This window comes from Rhinopithecus roxellana, chromosome 7 (genome assembly GCF_007565055.1).
Source record: "Rhinopithecus roxellana isolate Shanxi Qingling chromosome 7, ASM756505v1, whole genome shotgun sequence".
Lineage (NCBI taxonomy): Eukaryota > Metazoa > Chordata > Mammalia > Primates > Cercopithecidae > Rhinopithecus > Rhinopithecus roxellana.
The window spans coordinates 131,158,754-131,179,459 of NC_044555.1; the positions used below are offsets into that span (position 1 = coordinate 131,158,754).

Consider the following 20,706-nt stretch of genomic DNA (forward strand, 5'->3'; position numbering starts at 1 on the left):
TATAAGAATGTTTGTGATTTTTGCACATTAATTTTGTATCCTGAGACTTTGCTGAAGTTGCTTATCAGCTTAAGGAGATTTTGGACTGAGACAATGGGGTTTTCTAAATATACAATCATGTCATCTGCAAACAGGGACAATTTGACTTCTTCTTTTCCTAACTGGATACCCTTGATTTCTTTCTCTTGCCTGATTGCCCTAGCCAGAACTTCCAACACTATGTTGAATAGGAGTGGTGAGAGAGGGCATCCCTGTCTTGTGCCAGTTTTCAAAGGGAATTTTTCCAGTTTTTGCCCATTCAGTATGATATTAGCTGTGGGTTTGTCATAAATAGCTCTTATTATTTTGAGGTACATTCCATCAATACCGAATTTATTGAGCGTTTTTAGCATGAAGGGCTGTTGAATTTTGTCAAAAGCCTTTTCTGCATCTACTGAGATAATCATGTGGTTCTTGTCTTTGGTTCTGTTTATATGCTGGATTACATTTATTGATTTGCGAATGTTGAACCAGCCTTGCATCCCAGGGATGAAGCCCACTTGATCATGGTGGATAAGCTTTTTGATGTGCTGCTGAATCCGGTTTGCCAGTATTTTATTGAGGATTTTTGCATCGATGTTCATCAGGGATATTGGTCTAAAATTCTCTTTTTTTGTTGTGTCTCTGCCAGGCTTTGGTATCAGGATGATGTTGGCCTCATAAAATGAGTTAGGGAGGATTCCCTCTTTTTCAATTGATTGGAATAGTTTCAGAAGGAATGGTACCAGCTCCTCCTTGTACCTCTGGTAGAATTCAGCTGTGAATCCATCTGCTCCTGGACTTTTTTTGGTTGGTAGACTATTAATTATTGCCTCAATTTCAGAGCCTGCTATTGGTCTATTCAGGGATTCAACTTCTTCCTGGTTTAGTCTTGGAAGAGTGTAAGTGTCCAGGAAATTATCCATTTCTTCTAGATTTTCTAGTTGATTTGCGTAGAGGTGTTTATAGTATTCTCTGATGGTAGTTTGTATTTCTGTGGGGTCGGTGGTGATATCCCCTTTATCATTTTTTATTGCATCTATTTGATTCCTCTCTCTTTTCTTCATTAGTCTTGCTGGTGGTCTGTCAATTTTGTTGATCTTTTCAAAAAACCAACTCCTGGATTCATTGATTTTTTTGGAGGGTTTTTTGTGTCTCTATCTCCTTCAGTTCTGCTCTGATCTTAGTTATTTCTTGCCTTCTGCTAGCTTTTGAATGTGTTTGCTCTTGCCTCTCTAGTTCTTTTAATTGTGATGTTAGAGTGTCAATTTTAGATCTTTCCTGCTTTCTCTTGTGGGCATTTAGTGCTATAAATTTCCCTCTACACACTGCTTTAAATGTGTCCCAGAGATTCTGGTATGTTGTATCTTTGTTCTCATTGGTTTCAAAGAACATCTTTATTTCTGCCTTCATTTCGTTATGTACCCAGTAGTCATTCAGGAGCAGGTTGTTCAGTTTCCATGTAATTGAGAGGTTTTGATTGAGTTTCTTAGTCCTGAGTTCTAGTTGATTGCACTGTGGTCTGAGAGACAGTTTGTTATAATTTCTGTTCTTGTACATTTGCTGAGGAGTGCTTTACTTCCAACTATGTGGTCAATTTTAGAATAAGTGCGATGTGGTGCTGAGAAGAATGTATATTCTGTTGATTTGGGGTGGAGAGTTTTGTAGATGTCTATTAGGTCCGCTTGGTGCAGAGATGAGTTCAATTCCTGGATATCCTTGTTAACTTTCTGTCTCGTTGATCTGTGTAATGTTGACAGTGGAGTGTTGAAGTCTCCCATGAGTATTGTATGGGAGTCTAAGTCTCTTTGTAAGTCTCTAAGGACTTGCTTTATGAATCTGGGTGCTCCTGTATTGGGTGCATATATATTTAGGATAGTTAGCTCTTCCTGTTGAATTGATCCCTTTACCATTATGTAATGGCCTTCTTTGTCTCTTTTGATCTTTGATGGTTTAAAGTCTGTTTTATCAGAAACTAGTGTTGCAACCCCTGCTTTTTTTTGTTCTCCATTTGCTTGGTAGATCTTCCTCCATCCCTTTATTTTGAGCCTATGTATGTCTCTGCATGTGAGATGGGTCTCCTGAATACAGCAGACTGATGGGTCTTGACTCTTTATCCAGTTTGCCAGTCTGTGTCTTTTAATTGGAGCATTTAGTCCATTTACATTTAAGGTTAATATTGTTATGCATGACCTTGATCCAGCCATTATGATATTAACTGGTTATTTTGCTCGTTAGTTGATGCAGTTTCTTCCTAGCCTCGATGGTCTTTACATTTTGGCATGTTTTTGCAATGGCTGGTACCAGTTGTTCCTTTCCACGTTTAGGGCTTCCTTCAGGGTCTCTTGTAAGGCAGGCCTGGTGGTGACAAAATCTCTAAGCATTTGCTTATCTGTAAAGGATTTTATTTCTCCTTCACTTATGAAACTTAGTTTGGCTGGATATGAAATTCTGGGTTTAAAATTCTTTAAGAATGTTGAATATTGGCCCCCACTCTCTTCTGGCTTGTAGAGTTTCTGCCGAGAGATCTGCTGTTAGTCTGATATGCTTCCCTTTGTGGGTAACCCGACCTTTCTCTCTGGCTGCCCTTAAGATTCTTTCCTTCATTTCAACTTTGGTGAATCTGGCAATTATGTGTCTTGGAGTTGCTCTTCTCGAGGAGTATCTTTGTGGTGTTCTCTGTATTTCCTGAATTTGAATGTTGGCCTGCCCTACTAGGTTGGGGAAGTTCTCCTGGATGATATCCTGAAGAGTGTTTTCCAAGTTGGTTCCATTTTCCCCCTCACTTTCAGGCACCCCAATCAGACGTAGATTTGGTCTTTTTACATAATCCCATACTTCTTGCAGGCTTTGTTCATTTCTTTTTCTTCTTTTTTCTTTTGGTTTCTCTTCTCGCTTCATTTCATTCATTTGATCCTCAATCGCTGATACTCTTTCTTCCAGTTGATCGAGTCAGTTACTGAAGCTTGTGCATTTGTCACGTATTTCTCGTGTCATGGTTTTCATCTCTGTCATTTCGTTTATGACCTTCTCTGCATTAATTATTCTAGCTGTCAATTCTTCCACTCTTTTTTCAAGATTTTTAGTTTCTTTGCGCTGGGTGCGTAATTCCTCCTTTAGCTCTGAGAAGTTTGATGGACTGAAGCCTTCTTCTCTCATCTCGTCAAAGTCATTCTCTGACCAGCTTTGATCCGTTGCTGGCGATGGGCTGCGCTCCTTTGCAGGGGGAAATGCGCTCTTATTTTTTGAATTTCCAGCTTTTCTGCCCTGCTTTTTCGCCATCTTTGTGGTTTTATCTGCCTCTGGTCTTTGATGATGGTGACGTACTGATGGGGTTTTGGTATAGGTGTCCTTCCTGTTTGATAGTTTTCCTTCTAACAGTCAGGACCCTCAGCTGTAGGTCTGTTGGAGATTGCTTGAGGTCCACTCCAGACCCTGTTTGCCTGGGTATCAGCAGCAGAGGTTGCAGAAGATAGAATATTGCTGAACAGTGAGTGTACCTGTCTGATTCTTACTTTGGAAGCTTCCTCTCAGGGGTGTACTCCACCCTGTGAGGTGTGGGGTGTCAGACTGCCCCTAGTGGGGGATGTCTCCCAGTTAGGCTACTCAGGGGTCAGGGACCCACTTGAGCAGGCAGTCTATCCATTCTCAGATCTCAACCTCCGTGTTGGGAGATCCACTGCTCTCTTCAAAGCTGTTAGACAGAGTCGTTTGCATCTGCAAAGGTTTCTGCTGCTTTTGTTGTTGTTGTTGTTAACTGTGCCCTGTCCCCAGAGGTGGAGTCTACAGAGACAGGCAGGTCTCCTTGAGCTGCTGTGAGCTCCACCCAGTTCGAGCTTCCCAGCGGCTTTGCTTACCTACTTAAGCCCCAGCAATGGCAGGCACCCCTCCCCCAGCCTGGCTGCTGCCTTGCGGTTAGATCGCAGACTGCTGTGCTAGCAATGAGGGAGGCTCCGTGGGCGTGGGACCCTCCCAGCCAGGTGTGGGATATATTCTCCTGGTGTGCCCGTTTGCTTAAAGTGCAGTATTGGGGTGGGAGTTACCCGATTTTCCAGGTGTTGTGTGTCTCAGTTCCCCTGGCTAGGAAAAGGGATTCCCTTCCCCCTTGCACTTCCCAGGTGAGGCGATGCCTCGCCCTGCTTCAGCTCTCGCTGGTCGGGCTGCAGCAATTGACCAGCACCGATTGTCCGGCACTCCCTAGTGAGATGACCCCAGTACCTCAGTTGAAAATGCAGAAATCACTGGTCTTCTGTGTCGCTCACGCTGGGAGTTGGAGACTGGAGCTGTTCCTATTCGGCCATCTTGTTCCGCCCCCCGCTTGTAATTTTATTTATTTTTAACTGATTTAAATTAACCACACAAGGCAATTGAGTACTTGAAATGTGGCTAGTGTAACTGAAGAAATGTATTTTTAACATTTTATTTAATAATAGAGATCCTAAGTTACCCCTATGTGATTCGTGGCCATTGTATTGGATAACACAGCTCTAGTCCATTCTTAGGCAGAACAAGCTAAGTCTCCTCTTCATCTTCAACTTTGCTTTAAGCCTTTCTTGGTTCATAGATGACACCTTCTTGCTGTGGCATGGAGGAAGGATCTAGCTAGCTCTCTCTTTTATAATTCTTCCAAAGGCCTTGTCTCCTAATACAATCACCTTGGGGGCTAAGATTTCAACAAGGAAATTTTAGGGGGACACAAACATTCAGACTATCACACTCTTTTCCCTGTCCTCTATCTGAATAATACCAGGGTGACCTTGTAGCCACTAGATAGAAGCAGCCTGAGTTCTTGAGTCACTTCTTAGAAAAGAGTTAATCCACATTTTACTATAATGTGAGTGAGAAATAAACCACTGTTGCATGGTTTGTTTCAGTAGCTAGTGCTAATTAAGTTAATATATGATTTTACATGGTATTTTAATTAAAACTCATTAATAAGTTCATAACTGTAGTGAATTCACTTATTAATTTTTTTCATCTAGACTTAGTGCTTTTTATGCCCTGTTGACGATATTTTTGCTTAACCCAATGCCATGAAGGTATTTTCTGATATTTTTGTCTAGAAGTGTTATTGTTTTACCTTTCACATTTAGGTCGACTATGATCTATCTCAAGTTCCTTTTTTCTTTTGAGACACAGTCTCACTATGTCACCCACGCTGGAGTGCAGTGGTGCGATCTCGACTCACTGCAACCTCCGCCTACTGGGTTCAAGCAATTCTCCTGCTTCAGCCTCCTGAGCAGCTGGGATTACAGGCACCTGTCACCATGTCTGGCTAATTTTTGTACTTTTCGTAGAGACGAGGGTTCACCATGTTGACCAGGTTGGTCTCGAACTACTGACCTAAAGTGATCTGCCTACCTCTGCCTCCCAAAGTGCTGGGATTACAGGCATGAGCCACTGCGCCTGGCCATCAAGTTACTTTTTGTGTACTGTTTGCGTGCCATGGTTAATTTTCCACATGAATATGCAATTGATCCAGTGCCATATGTTGAAAAGACCATGCTTCTGTCACTGGACTGCAGCAGCCCCTTTACTGGATAGCAAATGTAGTAGACCGTTTCTAAAAGACTGTGACTTCCATTTACTCTTGCTTTCTCTCACTCTTTATTAAAGAACTTTATATCCTCCCTCATTGTAATCTGGTATATGCTTGTGAAATAATGGTGAGGCTGTCAAGAAGGGATGGTTATAAGCCTGCAAATGGCATACATACTGCTCAGAATAAGATGGTACTGGAAAGGCAGTCCTCTGCCAAGTAGTTTATTAGGGGGAGTCTCCACTAGTTACCTAAAAGAGAAGACCTCACAGAGGAGCCTCCAAGTGCAAGAGAAATTCAAATTGCATCCCGTGGTGTTAAACCATGCCTCTTAAGTCAAAAGTGAAAGCCTGTACCACACCTAGGTTGCATAACAGGAAGCCAAATTTACTCAGTTTTTTTTTGGAGAGTCTCTCTCTGTCACCCAGACTGGAGTGCAATGGCGCCATCTTGGCTCACTGCAACTTCCGCCTCCTGGGTTCAAGCAATTCTCCTACCTCAGCCTCCCAAGCATCACATGTTGGCATTTTTGTGGGGGATCTAAATAACAAAACAATTGAGCTAATGTACATAGAGAGCAGTAGGATGGTGACCAGAAGATGCAATCTGTATTTAGGGGTTGGGGAAAAGGTGGAGAAATTTATGAGGATAAAAAATAGAAAGAGTGAGTAAGACATACTATTTGATAACACGACAGAGTGACTGCAGCCAATAGTAACTTAATTGTACATTTCAAAATAACCAAAAGAATATTATTCGTTTGTTTGTAACATAAAGGATAAATTCATGTCGGGATTATTCTTTATTGCATGCATGTATCAAAACACCTAATGTACCCCATAAATACATGCACCTACTATGTACTCACAAAAATTAAAAATAAAAATTAAAAAGACAAAAAGTTAAAATATTGAGCACTGTAGATAATTTCTGTCTACTCAAAATGTTTGATTTTCAGGAGTCAGTTTTATTTTCTGTCAGGCTGGAGATTACTTCAGAATACTTTTACAATATGCCAGATATGGAATATAGTTTTGGGTTGGCATGTAGAACAATTTTCTTCAAAGAGCACAGAATGCAGACTACGGTCTTTATATCCCTATGACTATCCCAGTGCTTGAGATAGAATATGGTCCCTCTTTAGAGTTGCTGAGAGACTTGGTGGTCTTTGTTTTGTAGCTTACTTCTGTCTAAAGAATCCTATTTCTGGGCTAATACCCCATCTTAAACCAAAAGCTTTGTTCTCAGGTGCTAGTATTTTCCCAGTGGTAATAGAATCGGAAGGAAGAACCATGGTAGTTCAAGGCAGGATAGCCCCACCACACTCGTATTCTCCCAGACAGAGTCAGAAGGAGGAACCACGGTAGTTCAAGGTAGTACAGGCCCACCACACATAGTTTTACGCTGTGGAGTTGTAAGTCTGGTTGGCTTGAATCATAATATTGTCTAAAGTTTAAAGGAATGATAGTATCTTTAAAGGTGAGGATTACAGAATCATAGCATATTTCTTTTTAAATGACATTGGTTGTTCCCATTTACTCATTCTACAGCTGAGGGATCTGAAGCCTACAGAAGGTATGCAATTTACCCAGAGTCCCAGAAAGAATATGAGATTTAGGGCATACTGAACTAGGTTTGAACACTGTTTTACAATTACTGAGTTACTGAGCTTCCCTGGGCCTCAATTTCCTCTCCAGTAAATCAGACCCCTGTGATGATATCTACCTCCTGGGACTGTTGTGAGTATTGCACCTCGGCTAAACATCTTCCCTCTGCTTTTCCAGATTCACTCACCACCCTTCTTCACCTGCTCTGTCCTGGGAGGCTATTTAGAAAGGATTCTCTCAATGGGCTCCTGGACTCTGATGTCCACTGGGGAAGGAGAGTCAGAGGTGGAAGGAAGGAAGGAGAGTGAGGGCTGTGGACTTATTCTCCTGGCTCTATCCCTGCGAGTCACCTCAGGCTGGATAAATCTCATTAGAGGTCACTGTTCTTCTCAAGATAGCTATTTCCTCATGACTATTGATCATTTCTGGTTCTAGTAACCACTTCCTCCCTGCTGTCATTCCTCTGGGTCTGTAGTGATGGCAGCTGCAACAAGCACTATCTCTGATGGTCTACCTGCATCCACCTGTTTGTAAATGGTTCCTTTGTAGATAAATATATGTCAAATTACTCCATTTTGGATGCACCATCTGTCTCCTATTTGACTTTGAAACCATATGCTTAGAACAGAGCCTGGCATATAGTAGGTTCTTGGTGTATGGAATCTGTTGCTTGTAGTAATAGTAGTAGTGTAGAGGTAATAGTAGTTGCAGTGGAGGTAATGGTGCTGGTATTTTTCAAAGCCACTCATTCAGTCACATGCAAAGCCAGTAGCAAGTTGTATCCCTCTTCCATACTCAGCTCTTTCTTGTTGATTGCTCCTCACCCATCTGTGCTCCAGAGGAAAATATATGGTTGGCCTCTAATTGCTTGCTCTTTGTGGCCACAGATTGGGGCAAATCCCAAGCAGATCCTATCCTCTATCTGGTACTTTATGTGGTGTTTAAACCTGCCTTAGACAGCTAAAAAGTGTGAAAAAATTTATAAAAATGTAGCTGAGGGTTATTATTATAACTAAAGTAGTGTCAGTTTATAATATCACTTGTACAAAGGCCCAAAAACAAGAAGTAAAAGGGTGCCCAGGACTCCCCTGCTTCTTCTCCTGGTTGCATCTCTGATTTACAGTGTGACATGGGAGAGTCACTTTGAGTATGTTCCACAACCTGATATGATAAAGAAGAATACTCTTGAAAACTGAACACATCAGAAATAAAAAGTTCAATACAATGAACTCATTGTACACTGATGACTTTTACTTTTTTGTTATTCATTTTGGTTGAAAACATAATCACTAAGGTTTTCAATAGGATAAATAGGAATTATTTTATAAAGTCAGTTGTAATCTGCCAAAAGAAATATGCACTAAATGTTTTCCTAACATTTGGATTAATTTTCCTTGGATAGTGATATACTCATCAAAACATTTTTTGGTAAACAAATTCAGAAAACAATTTTAAAAGGTAATAAGGTAATTGAAAGCTGTTATTTTCAGCAATTATAATCAGTTTCTGACCTACTCTGTTTGATGTGGCCTTTTGGTGTTTTGCTTTGTTTTGTTTTTTCTATAACATGACATGACAGGGTGTTATTCTCACTGTTAATTGCAGACAAGAGTACAAAAAATTGTTAGAAGTTAGCTTGTGAGCATTTAATACATGGAACAGTTGAACTCTAGAAAACAACTGAGGTTCACTAAAAAAATTATGTACGTTAATACCAATCTTCTTTTGGTTCGTTTGTGTTTAGATGACCGTCATGGAAATGCAATAAATTGGTTGTGTCTGGAGGTCAGCAGGGTATTTTGCTAGGCCTCTCTTGATTTTATGGTGTATGAAGTAAAGATATGTGGCCTTGATGAACACTGAAACAAAATTCCAGGGTCTGTTTCTCTTGTGTTTGGTTTTTTAAATTTATTTTCCATTATCAAGTTTTGTTATTTCCTATACAGGATGAGACAAGTGTCAACCTGTGGGAGGAAGCTAGGGCCACGCCTTCTCTATATTTGGCCCTCTCTCTCTCTGATTGTCTTTTAAAACATCTTTAGCTTTTTATTTTGAAACAATTATAAGTTCATAAGAAGTTTCAAGGATATGTACATGGAGTCCTTATGTACCTTTCAACCAGTCTCTCCCAATAGTACACTCTTCAGTACACTACCACACTACACTATCAAAACTAGAACACTGACATTGATACAATCCAGAGCTTTTTAAGATTCAACACTTGGCTTTTGGGTATTTTAGGCACATTACATTTCCATATGAATGTTGTAATTATCTTGTCAATTTCTATTAAAAAGCTATTTTAGAATTTTGGTTAGAATTAAGTTGAAACTATAGATGAATTTGGAAATAACTGCCATCTTACAATATTAATCATCTAACCAAAAATCAAAGAATACATTTTAATTTTTCTATGTCATTAATTTATCTTTGCAATTTTTTTGTAGTTTTCAGTGTACAAGTCATTTACCTCTTTGTTCAGATTTGTCCCTGGGCCTCACTATTTTTAGTAATATTTTAAATTGCAATTGTTCTTAGTTTCAACTTTCAGTTGTTGAAATTAACTTCCAGTCCGCTCTAGGACTACCATTGGGTGAAACACTGTCTCTTCTAATATATAAATTTCTAATATATAACTTCTAATATATAAACATACAATTGATTTACATGTTGATCTCTCACTCTGCAATGTTGCTAACCTGAATTATTGTAGAAGCATTTTTTTAGATTGACTCTTCTACATATACTCTCAGGTAGTCTTTGACAAAAGACACTTTTACTTCTCCCTTCCAATCTGAATGCATTTTTTTTTTTTTTTTTTTTTTTGGCACTGGACACAATCGCCCATACAAGGCTTAACTATGCCCACACTGGTGCACATGTTGGTCTCAGATTGTAGTATCCTGCATGTAAATACTAAGAACAACTTCCAGCACTTGAATATCCACTCCTTCCCCCACCCACATACTGGCAGAATTCATGTTGGGAGACTACATTTACTACGAACATATACCCCTCATTTGAAACAAGACTAGGATACATGGGAAAGAATGTTTATTCACTAAAGTTCTGACAGACTGAAGGCCATTATTTCAGATTCTACATGGACATTGCGCAAAAGAACATGGGTTGAAATTTGCCCGGCAATAGCCTAAAAGTAAATGGTCTTCAAGGTGCATATGAAGGAACTATAGGAGGGAAATGGGATAATTAATTATTATTATTAATTAATAATTAAATGTAACTAGCAATTAATAACTAACAACTAAATGTAGCCACACTAGCTTGGAGGGATTTGCGGTGAGACATCTAAAATACTAGGGCATGGTGAGGGCTGGAAGACAAAAGAATGAATCACTTAATAGGAACGGCTGTGGGGAAGGGCTTGAAGGAACCATCCTCTCGCTTCCATGTGAGCCATGAACATTAAACATGGAGAAATGAGGAACGGCAGCAGATCCATTTGGGATGCATCATCTTCAGGGGATGCTGAAAAAACAACAGCATTTGATTTCCTCTACACCCCTTTCCCCTCCCGCGCAAGCCCAGGGAGTGGGCTACAGTGGTGCTTTGTGATGTCAAAGCCACCCTAGGACTGCCATTGGCTGGGACGCTGCCTGTATGATCAAACAAAGCTCAAGGGCGTGGCTTTGCCTTGTCACCAGGAGGGTATATATAGGGAGGGCAAAAGCTCTGGGACATCCCCCTGGGAAGCTTCAATATAGCTGTGGAAGTCTGGACTCTACAAGAGCCTACTAGAGACATTCTACAACCAACCCCAATCATGGGACAGTCAACTTCAAGCACCAACGGGGAGAAGAGAAAGCACTCCTGTGAATCCAACAACAAAAATGATGAGGTAAGACTGTTAGGTTTTGAAGGGAAGGAGAGGGTGAAAGAAAGACACACTGAGAGGGGGTGGCTCGAGCAGCAACACAGGAATATGGCAGACACCTGTGGCAGCGGGGGGCCCACTTAATGCCAGAGCCCACCGCTGCTTACCGGCTGGGGTGCTTGTAGGTATGGGTGGGAGGGGCCTGGGCAGTATGGCTTCCTGCCTGGCAGGATATTGATAAGATGGTTTTATGATCAGGCTGTTTGGCCCTTTTTCCAGTGGGATGTCATTGTGGTGTTTCTTGGAACTTTGCCCAGCAAGATACGATAGGAAAGTTTCTTTAGTTGGGCCTTTGTCCACCTTGTGTTACAATGAGTAGGCAAGATTTTTCTCCCGGCCCGAACCCCCACGGAATGTTTCCGTTTGACCAAGGTCTGCAAAATAGCAGGGGGCTTACTAAATGGTGGTTTGGACTCGCATTCTTGCCTTCTACTTTAGTATAAAAGGAAGAGGGGCGTTGTTGAGTATCTGGCTGCTTCCCGCTGAATGGGGGAGCTGTAATCAGGGTTTGGGTTTTGAAGCAGTGGGTGTTGGACTTCAGAGTTGTTTTCCTGGAGGCACTGGTACTGGACTTGGCAGAGGAGAAGGATGGTATCCATGTGTTGCTGGGTGGCTGCCTGGACAAGGGAGTTTATCCTTCGGGAGATAAAGCGGGACATGAAGGTGAGTATACATGGGCCAATTGTAGTATCAGGAGGAGAAAGATTAACGGCCCTAGGAAAGGGGCCACCTGCTATCTCAGTGTTGAGTGCAGCAGAGATGTTTAGTTCTGCTAACACTAGAATGAGATGTAGAGCCTGCTTAGTGTGTGTGGAGGAAGATGAGACAGAAGCTACTAAAAGAACCTGGATGGTCTGCTTGTTAGGCAAAATGTTAATGTTTAGATTAGCAAAAAAGTTGTAGGTTATGGCGGTTAACAAAAGTTGTGGGTTATGGTGGCAAGCCATGAGAAGGTGGGGGTTGAATTCTGCACAAACCCTTTGTTTTAACTTTTATATTTTTCCAAGTTGAATAGCTACCAGCAAGGGTAGCCCCTCTGAGGGCCTGATAGGAAATGGTGCTGGTGGAGGAGGTGAAGGCTGTTTGGTTTTGGAGAGAGAGGGGGAAATGGGTTTTTGTAACTAATAGCCACTGTGGTCCCGACAGGGCAGAAGGATTCAGGTTGCAGTTGAGGGAATTGTTTGTGCATGTTTTCCAGGGAGTGCCCTTGGGTTGGATACACGAAGAGTGGCTCCGGGGGAGAGGGGAGGGGTTGGTAAGAGGTGTGGGAGGGGTTAGTAAGAGGTGTTTTATAGAATCCGACTTGTATCATGTTTAGTTAAGAGGCTATGAGGCGTAGGAGGGTGACAGCCCTGTGTGTGACTGTGTGGGTGGATTTGATGGATTGGGGGGAAAGGTGTTTAGCCGAGCAAGATTATAAACAGGTTTGGGGAATGAATTGGTCAATTGGGTGAGATGCAGGTTTATTTTGGACCAGGTTTATGTGGCCAGGTTGACAGGAAGGGCTGTGAACTACTGGATTTGTGTGGACAAACAAGTTTAACAGTTGGAAGTAAAAGGGAAGTGTGAGTGATTTACCGGGCAATGTGTGAGGCTGATGAAGGGGGCTCAATTGTTAGACATTCAGGGTGGGCACTTAGAATATCCCACAGACAAAGAGGACAAAGGAGAAAGAGGAGATTTGAGTAGGAGTTGACAGCTTGGAAGGTGCCCTGCAGTCATACCTCCTGCATTAGTGTGAGAAATTGGCACGACTATTCAGGGACATGGGGAAGGGAAACCAGGAAAGATCTGAAATAAAGTAGGAGGTAAAATATTGGAAATTGGCAACGGAGAGTGTTATGGACTAGGGCATATTGTATTGGCAACTTCTGGAATTCTTGTTAACTACAGTGAGGTTGGTCCTGTGAGGGAAGGAGAATAATTTGGGGGGGAACAAATTTCTACATGTGGATCTGGTGCTCTTTTTAGTTTGCAATGGTGCATTCTGTGTGGAAAAGATGTTAGCTTTGCCCCAGTCAGAGTAGTTAGGATAACCTGGTGAGGACTCATCCACTTAGGTTGGAGAGGGGAGGAGGAGGAATCTGTGATTCAGACCCAGTCCCCTGGTTATAGGGACAGGGAGGAGTGTTTTCAGGATGGACGTTTAGGCTGGGTCAGTAAGCATTTGCATACTGTCTTATTAGATGTTGGGTGAGGTGTAACGCCGGCCAAGTATTCCATATAGAAGGGGGAGAAAATACAGGGAGATTCTGGAGGATAAAGGGGCATTTGTACATGAGTTTAAATGGGCTTAAGCTGAGGGGCTTTTGGGAAATGACTCATAAACGCATGAGGAACAGTGGAAGAAGTGAAGTCCAGGCCATTTTAACCTTTAGGGAGAGTTTGGTTAGTTGTTGTTTTTAATAAAATTTTTCCTGAAGATTCCGGGTGGTAAGGAATATGCAAAGCCCATTTAATGTTTAGAGCCTTTATCAGCTGTTGGTTAAACTGTGAAACAAATTGGCCCACTGTCTGAATGGATGCAAGAGGGGAGTTTAAACTGGTGGATAATATGGGTGGAGAGAATAGAAGCGATGGTGTGTGCCTTTTGGTGGTGGTAGGAAAAACTTTTATCCATCCAGAGAATGTATCGCCTATTGTCAGAAGGTATAGGAATCATTTTATGGGGGGCATGTGAGTGATGTTGACTTGCTAGTCTTGCCCTGGTAAGTGTCCTCAGGCCTTGCGTGTTGGATGGAAGTGGTTTGATAGCTTCCTGAGGGGAAGTTCGAGTGCAAAGGGAACATGCCTTAGTAATATTTTTGAGATGGGCAGCTATGGTGGAAGAATATATATAACTTTTTAAAAGCTGGAGTAGGGGCAGTAACCAGCATGGAAATGGTTGTGCACATATAAAAGTACAGAAGGTTTTTTCAACTTGGGCAAGACACTTTTATCATTGAGATCGAACCATTTTTTCCTGAATGACACCAGCTGGGGCAAGTGGGGTTTGATCCTCCTGGGTATATACAGGGTGTATGCTGGGGAAAATGAGCAATAACGATGGGGTTTTAAAGGCTGCCTGCCAGGCTGCAGAATTTGTTGAAAGGTTTTTCTTGAGTATGGCATCTTTAGACTTTTGGCGCCCCTTGCAATGGATAATGGTGGCCATCAGAGGTAGTTTATCCATCCAGCAGCTTATGTGTAAGTTTGCCATTTCTTATGGGGGTTCCTTTTGCAGTTAGGAAACCCTGTTCCTGCCAGATTAAGGCATGAGAGTGTATTTGGAATTGGTGTAAATGTTGACCCTCTTTGCCTTCGCGAGGGTGAGGGCCCTGATTAGGGCAACTAGCTTTGCCTGTTGAGAGGTAGCATGGGGTGGGAGAGCACTGGATTCTAGGAGTTTATTTTCAGCAATGATGACATAGCCAGCTGCTGGACATGGCTGCCTAAAAGAGCTTCCATTAATTAACCGTGTGTGTGTTCCCTGCAAATGGGCATCTGAAATGTGCTGGAAGGGGGAGGAGAGGGAGTCTAAGAGGTCCAGACAGGAGAGAGAGAGCTTAGAGTCGGAAGTGTTTACAGGAAGGAGGGTGGCCGAGTTGAGAGTTTTATATCTCTGGAAGGTGATTAGACGGTTACCTATGAATAAGGCGTGTACCTGCGGAAAGCGGGATGGTGGGAGGGATAGAAGAAATTGATGGTTTGTGGGGTCCTGTAGGTAATGGGAAGATGGAATAGTAATGTGTTGGTAGAGAGGGAGTTTCCGTGCCTCTCAGGCCAGCGATGTGGTCACACCCGAGACTTTTAGTCAGAGTGACCAGCCTTGGATGACAGAGTTCAGTTGTTTTGAGAGATGTGCAATGGCTTGCGTGACGTCGCCATATGTTTGGCAGAGTAGTCCAAGAGCAAGGCCTTGGTCGGAATATACATACAAAGTACAGGGCTTGGGATTGGGCAGTCCCAGTGCCAGGACAATTAAAAGGGCATTTTTTAGTGTAGTTCAGTTTTGTTTTGTTTTTGTGGGAATTGATGGGGTAAGTTGGGTTTGGGGGTTTTAGGATGAGCCCATGAGAGGCTATGTAGAGCGCCTTGGCCAGCAAGTCAATGTTGGGAATTCACAGCCAGAAGTATCCCACAAGGCCCAAGAAGGAGGGGAGGTCCTTTTTTTGTGTGGGGAAGGGGCATGTCCCAAATTAGCTCCTTTCATTGGGTTGGGATGGTTCCAGAATTAGGGGTTAGGACAAATCCATGTTTGTGCTACCTGAGATTTTGTGGGTTAGGCCCAATATCCTCAATTATGGAGGAAGTTTAAAACCTGAGTGGTGTGTTGAATGGACAGGTTAAGGAAGGGGCTACAGAGAAGGAGGTATCGGAGGGGGGCACTAGGAAAAAGAGGAAGTTCAGCTAGGTCCTTGATGAGGGCCTGTCTGAATAGGTGGGGGCTATCCTGGAACCCCTGTGGGAGTATAATCCATGTTAGTTGGGTGGACATGTGAGTACTAGGATTTGACTAAGTTAAAACAAAGAGACTTGGGTAAGCTGGGTTTAAGGGAATAGTGAAATAGGCATCTTTTAGCTCCAACACAGAGGAGCGTGTGGTAGATGTAGGAATATGGGAGAGTAGAGTATATGGGTTGCAGACCACCAGATGGATTGGTACCACTGCCTGGTTAACAACTTGGAGATCCTGGACAAAGGAGTAAGTCTTGTCTGTCTTTTGGAAAGCCAGAAAAGGGGTAGTTGTGGTGAGAGTTGACAGGCTTGAGAATTTGAGCTTGTAAAATTTACAGATAATAGGTTTTAGGCCCCTGAGCAAGGCTGGATTAAGGATATGTTAAGACTGATGAAGGAAAATGGAGGGGTTTGGAAGAGTTATTTTGACTGGGATGTGATGTGTGGCTATTGGTGGGTTTAGAAACATTCCAAACTTCAGAATTAACAGAAGGTAACAGGGTAGATAATGAAGATGAGTAGGGGAAGAGGGAAGCATTTGGGTGTCAGAGTAAAATAAAAGGGGTAGAATTGTAGGAGCCACATTGCATGGAGACCTGGGATTGACTTAATACGTCCCACCCCCAGATACGTGTAGGGGACTGAGGGATAACCAGGAAACAGTGGGTGAAGGGGGTTGTTGAATAGGTGGTATAATAAAGGACCAGTCTGGGGGCTGGGCGTGGTGGCTTACACCTGTAATCCCAGCACTTTGGGAGGCCGAGGTGGGCAGATCATGACGTCAGGAGATCGAGACCATTCTGGCTAACACGGTGAAACCCCATCTCTACTAAAAATACAAAAAAAAAAAAAAAAAAAAAAAAAAAATTAGCCAGGCATGGTGGCGGGTGCCTGCAGTCCCAGCTACTTGGGAGGCTGAGGCAGGAGAATGGCGTGAACCTGGGAGGCAGAGTTAGCAGTGAGCGGAGATCGCACCACTGCACTCCAGCCTGGGTGACAGAGTGAAACTCTGTCTCAATATTAATTAATTAATTAATTAAAGGACCAGTCTGTTTGTGCCTAGAGGCAATTCTATTGATTCTCACAATAGAGATGGAAGAACTGAAAAAGGGTCCAGAATATCCTGGTAAAACTGAGTAACTAGTTGTCCTATTGAGTATCCAATAGGAAAGATATGGGTTTACCAGAGACTGATAGCATTACCCTGGGTTCTGTGGTGGTGATGGCAGTGGGGGCGGTGGACTCCAGGCCCCATCAGTCTTCAGGTACAGGTGGTGAAGCAGGATGAAGAGTTTCACTGAGCAGAGGCTGACTTCCAGTGTTACTTGATACCACAGATGGGTCAAGGTTTCCAGCGTGTCCTGGGATTAGGCCAGGCTTTTTCCCAGTGTCCGTGTTGGATGCACTTACAACAGACTCCTGGAGTTGACTGTTGCCAAGTTGAGGAATTCTGTATGCCTTGGGAACCCTGTTGAGTGGCAGCTATCAGCATGTGGTATTTAGCCTGGTCCTTTTTTAGGTTTGGGGTTTTTAGTTCCTCCTCTCTATTCTTAAAGACCTTAAAGGCCACTTTGATTAAGTCTCTTTGGGAGGTTTGAGGGCCATCCCCCAGTTTTTAAAGTTTTTTTCAAATGTCTGGGGCTGACTGGGAGATAAATTGTAAATGGAGGTCGATTTTGCCCTTATTGTTATTAGGGCTTAAGGTGGTATATTTAATTGTGACCTTTGAAAGGTGGGAGAGGAAAAGAGCAGGGGTGACTTTATTTATGCCAGCTAGAAGGCATGATATCATATGGCCTGCTTTCTGTCTGTCTATGGATATTGCCTGAAAATTCCAACTTGGGGTCAGTTCTGGGGACAGCTAGGGTTCCTATTGGGTTATGAGAAGCATCTTGTTGGTGGAGGGTGTTCTCATGGGCCTGGGTGCCAATAAAGATGTGTTCCCTGTCCTCCAAGGTGAGGGTAGAGGAGAAGATGACATATATGTCATGGCAGGTAAGGCCATAAGACTTTAGAGAAGTACAGAAATTCCCTGTGGAAGGAAGTAGGATCCATTGAAGAGGAGCTAAGTCTCTTTTCACTATGGGAGACGTCAGCTAGAGAGAAGGGAACTTGAATTCAGATTATGCCTTCAGCCTCTCGTGACCTCCTGCAAGGGAAGGACTTTGGAAGACCTTTGGACAGGTGGCCGGTTTTCGGCAAAAGAGGGTTGGGCGTGAGACCTGGTTTGAGGTGGAGAAGGAAGGGGGATGGAGGGCTACAGTAAGGGGGGTAGAGGAGCTGGATCCAAGGAGAAGGTGGAGGGAATGATAGTGGGCAGGAGGCAGAGGAAAGGGTGTGTTGGCCAAGTTGAAATTCAGAGGAGGAAGACTTGTCCAGAGGAGGAGGCATTTTGGGGGGTTTCTCCTTGAGGAGGAAGATTTGAAAAGGTGAACAAGATTGGCAGAGAGGGAGAGTGAGCTGTGAAGAGAGATAAGCAAAGCACTTCAGATTATTTACCATTGTGTTGGAGAAAGTTTTTTAGATTATGTTGAATTTGGAAGTTGAATGTTCTGTTTTATGGAAGAGGGGAGTGTATACTCTGGATGGGAGTGAATACCCCTGAGGACAGTGAGTACCCTGGAAGGCAGTGAATACCCCAGGGGGAGCGAGTACTCCAGAGAGAAGTGAATACCCCAGAGGAAAGTAAGTACTCGATTCCACCTGGAAGAAGGGACCTGGAGAGTCGGGGCAGCCCCGTACTATTTATGCTCCCCAGAGGCCAGAGGGGCCAGAGTGGCAAGCATTCTGAGGCTGTCCCCTGAGAAGGGAGGCTGCGGTCACCTGGTGACTAGGGGAGACCTCTCACCCAGCACTTGATTTTTTTTTGGAGAACTGGCAGAAATAGAGAGGAATCCAGAAAGAGGAAGAGGGAGACTCATTCCACTAACTGAAGCCCAGTGTTGGATGTGATGTCCAGCAATGGGGGTGATCCTTGTTGCAGCTGCCCAGAAAGGGGAAAGGAAGGGGGGAAAAAAGGTGGAGAGTTTGATCAATATCTGGAGGTTATCCCAGGTCTGGAGAAGACTAGAGAATAAGGGGAACCGGACTAGGAACAGGGAGATCACTCAGGATCTGGAAGCAGGCCTCAGTCTGGTTTGTGCTGCTTGCTGCTTTCCCAGTTGCAAAAGAAAACTTACCCATTAGAACCCAATCACCATTCCAGGTTTTGACACCAAAATGTTAGGTTTTGAAGAGAAGGTGGAGATGAAAGAAAGACACACAGAGAGGCACATGGAGAGGGGGCAGCTCAAACAACAGCACAGGAATATTGCAGACACCTGTGGAAACGGGGGACCAGCTTCATGCCAGATCCCACCGCTGCTTACAGCCTGAGGTCCTTACAGGTATGAGTGGGAGGGATCTGGGCAGTACGGCTTGCTGCCTGGCAGGATATTGATAAGATGTTCTTATGATCAGGTGGTTTGGCCCTTTTTCTGGTGGAATATCATTGTGGTGTTCCTTAGAACTTTGCCAAGCAAGATATGATAGGGATGTTTCTTTAGCTGAGCCTTTGTCCTCCTTGTGGTCAGGTGGTTAAGCAGGATGTTTCTCCCGGCCTGAACCCCCATGGAATGTTTCACTTTGACCAAGGTCTGCAAAATAGCAGGGAGCTTACAAAATGGTACAGTTTGGACTAACAGGTGACCCTACCCATGCTCCTTTTCTTCTTCCCCATAGATCCCTACCCTATGATTCCACCTTGTTCTTCTCTGGCACAAACCCCTTCCTCAACCTGCATTCCTTCTCATAAAGCCCCCCTTGCTATCCAGTCTCTATCCTATTCACCCAAAATAATGTCTTTCTGGCCTCTCCCTGTTTTCTTAACAGATACAGGAGACACCAAACAGGGACTTAGCCCCTGAACCGAGTTTGAAAAAGATGAAAACATCAGAATATTCAACAGTATTAGTGTTTTCCTACAGGAAGGTTACGAAAATAAATTCAAATCAACTGGAGAATGATCAGTCCCGAGAGAACTCCATCAATCCAGTCCAAGAGGAGGAGGACGAAGGCCTAGACTCATCTGAAGGATCTTCAGAGGAGGATGAAGACCTAGACTCATCTGAAGGATCTTCAGAGGAGGATGAAGACCTAGGTTTATCTGAAGGATCTGAACAAGAGGACGAAGACCTAGACTTATCTGAAAGATCTTCCGATGAGGATGAAGACCTAGACTCAGCTGAAGGATCTTCAGAGGAGGATGAAGACCTAGACTTACCTGAAGGATTTTCACAAGAGTATGAAGACCTAGGCTTATATGAAGGATATTCACAGGAGGATGAAGACCCAGACTTATCTGAAGGATCGTCACAGGAGGGTGAGGAGGACTAGTCAAAAATGGAGAAACCAAATTGGACAAATCCTTACCACCAATGGCAATAATTACAATAAAACCAAGTTTGAGAAGTTGATGGCTGTGTATATCTCTGCCTGTTTTCTGATGGTGGGGAGGGAGGAAGGGAAGGGAAGAAGTAGGCATTTGAGAAGGGAGGGATATGAGGTCCTGTAGGGTTGGTGGACAGACCCACAGGTTGACAGTTAGCCAGACATTGTACATAAGTCCTGGGGGATAACTGATTCCTAAAGAAAATTTTCTGCTTAAAATTTTATCTAACAGAAAGTGGAGATGTGTATATGTTCATGCAACTGTGCCCGGCAGCACATTGTTCTGCTGAATGTACATATCAACGGTATTCCCATCCCCTTTCCATTTTATATTTTCCAAGGTTAGAAATCTATGCTTTATAAAGAGTAAATGTTCTGTGAAATACAAAGCACAATACAAAAGAAGACAGTAGATGTAGGAGTAATAAACAGCAGGAAAGCATTGCTTATAATGAAGTGATTGAAAAGCCCATTCTAAAACAAAATGTTCAATGCATCTGAAATATCTATGTTACTGTTTTAATGACCTCAACAGTCTTTAATCAAGATAAGTATGCTTTAGAAATGTGTTGATATCTGCAAAGTGTGAATATTCAAAATGGCCATCACTTGGGAAAAGGAAAGTAAAACACTCTAAGTATAAGGAGCTTTTTTCCATGGAATGAGAACTGCAAGGTGGTGGGAAGGGTTAGGTGTGATGTAGTGAGATCATTTTTAGGAGAATGTGTCTATTATCAGCTTTATAACACTTCCATTTTGCATTATAATTTCCTGAAATTCAT

The 20,706-nt window shown here is 43.0% G+C and overlaps 1 protein-coding gene across 2 annotated transcripts; it reads left to right on the plus strand.

Annotated features, from left to right (window-relative positions):
* The first annotated feature begins 10,948 nt into the window (after window positions 1-10,948).
* Window positions 10,949-19,870, plus strand: LOC115898772 (sperm protein associated with the nucleus on the X chromosome N2-like). Of its 2 annotated transcripts, none has more exons than XM_030934708.1 (3): window positions 10,949-11,023; window positions 19,367-19,790; window positions 19,830-19,870. In XM_030934708.1, exons 1-3 carry the CDS (start codon window positions 10,949-10,951, stop codon window positions 19,868-19,870), a joined length of 540 nt encoding a protein of 179 aa, XP_030790568.1. The 2 variants fall into 2 exon arrangements, with proteins under 2 accessions (XP_030790568.1, XP_030790569.1); XM_030934709.1 differs by having other exon boundaries at window positions 19,367-19,694; window positions 19,812-19,870.
* Window positions 19,871-20,706: the final 836 nt, after the last annotated feature.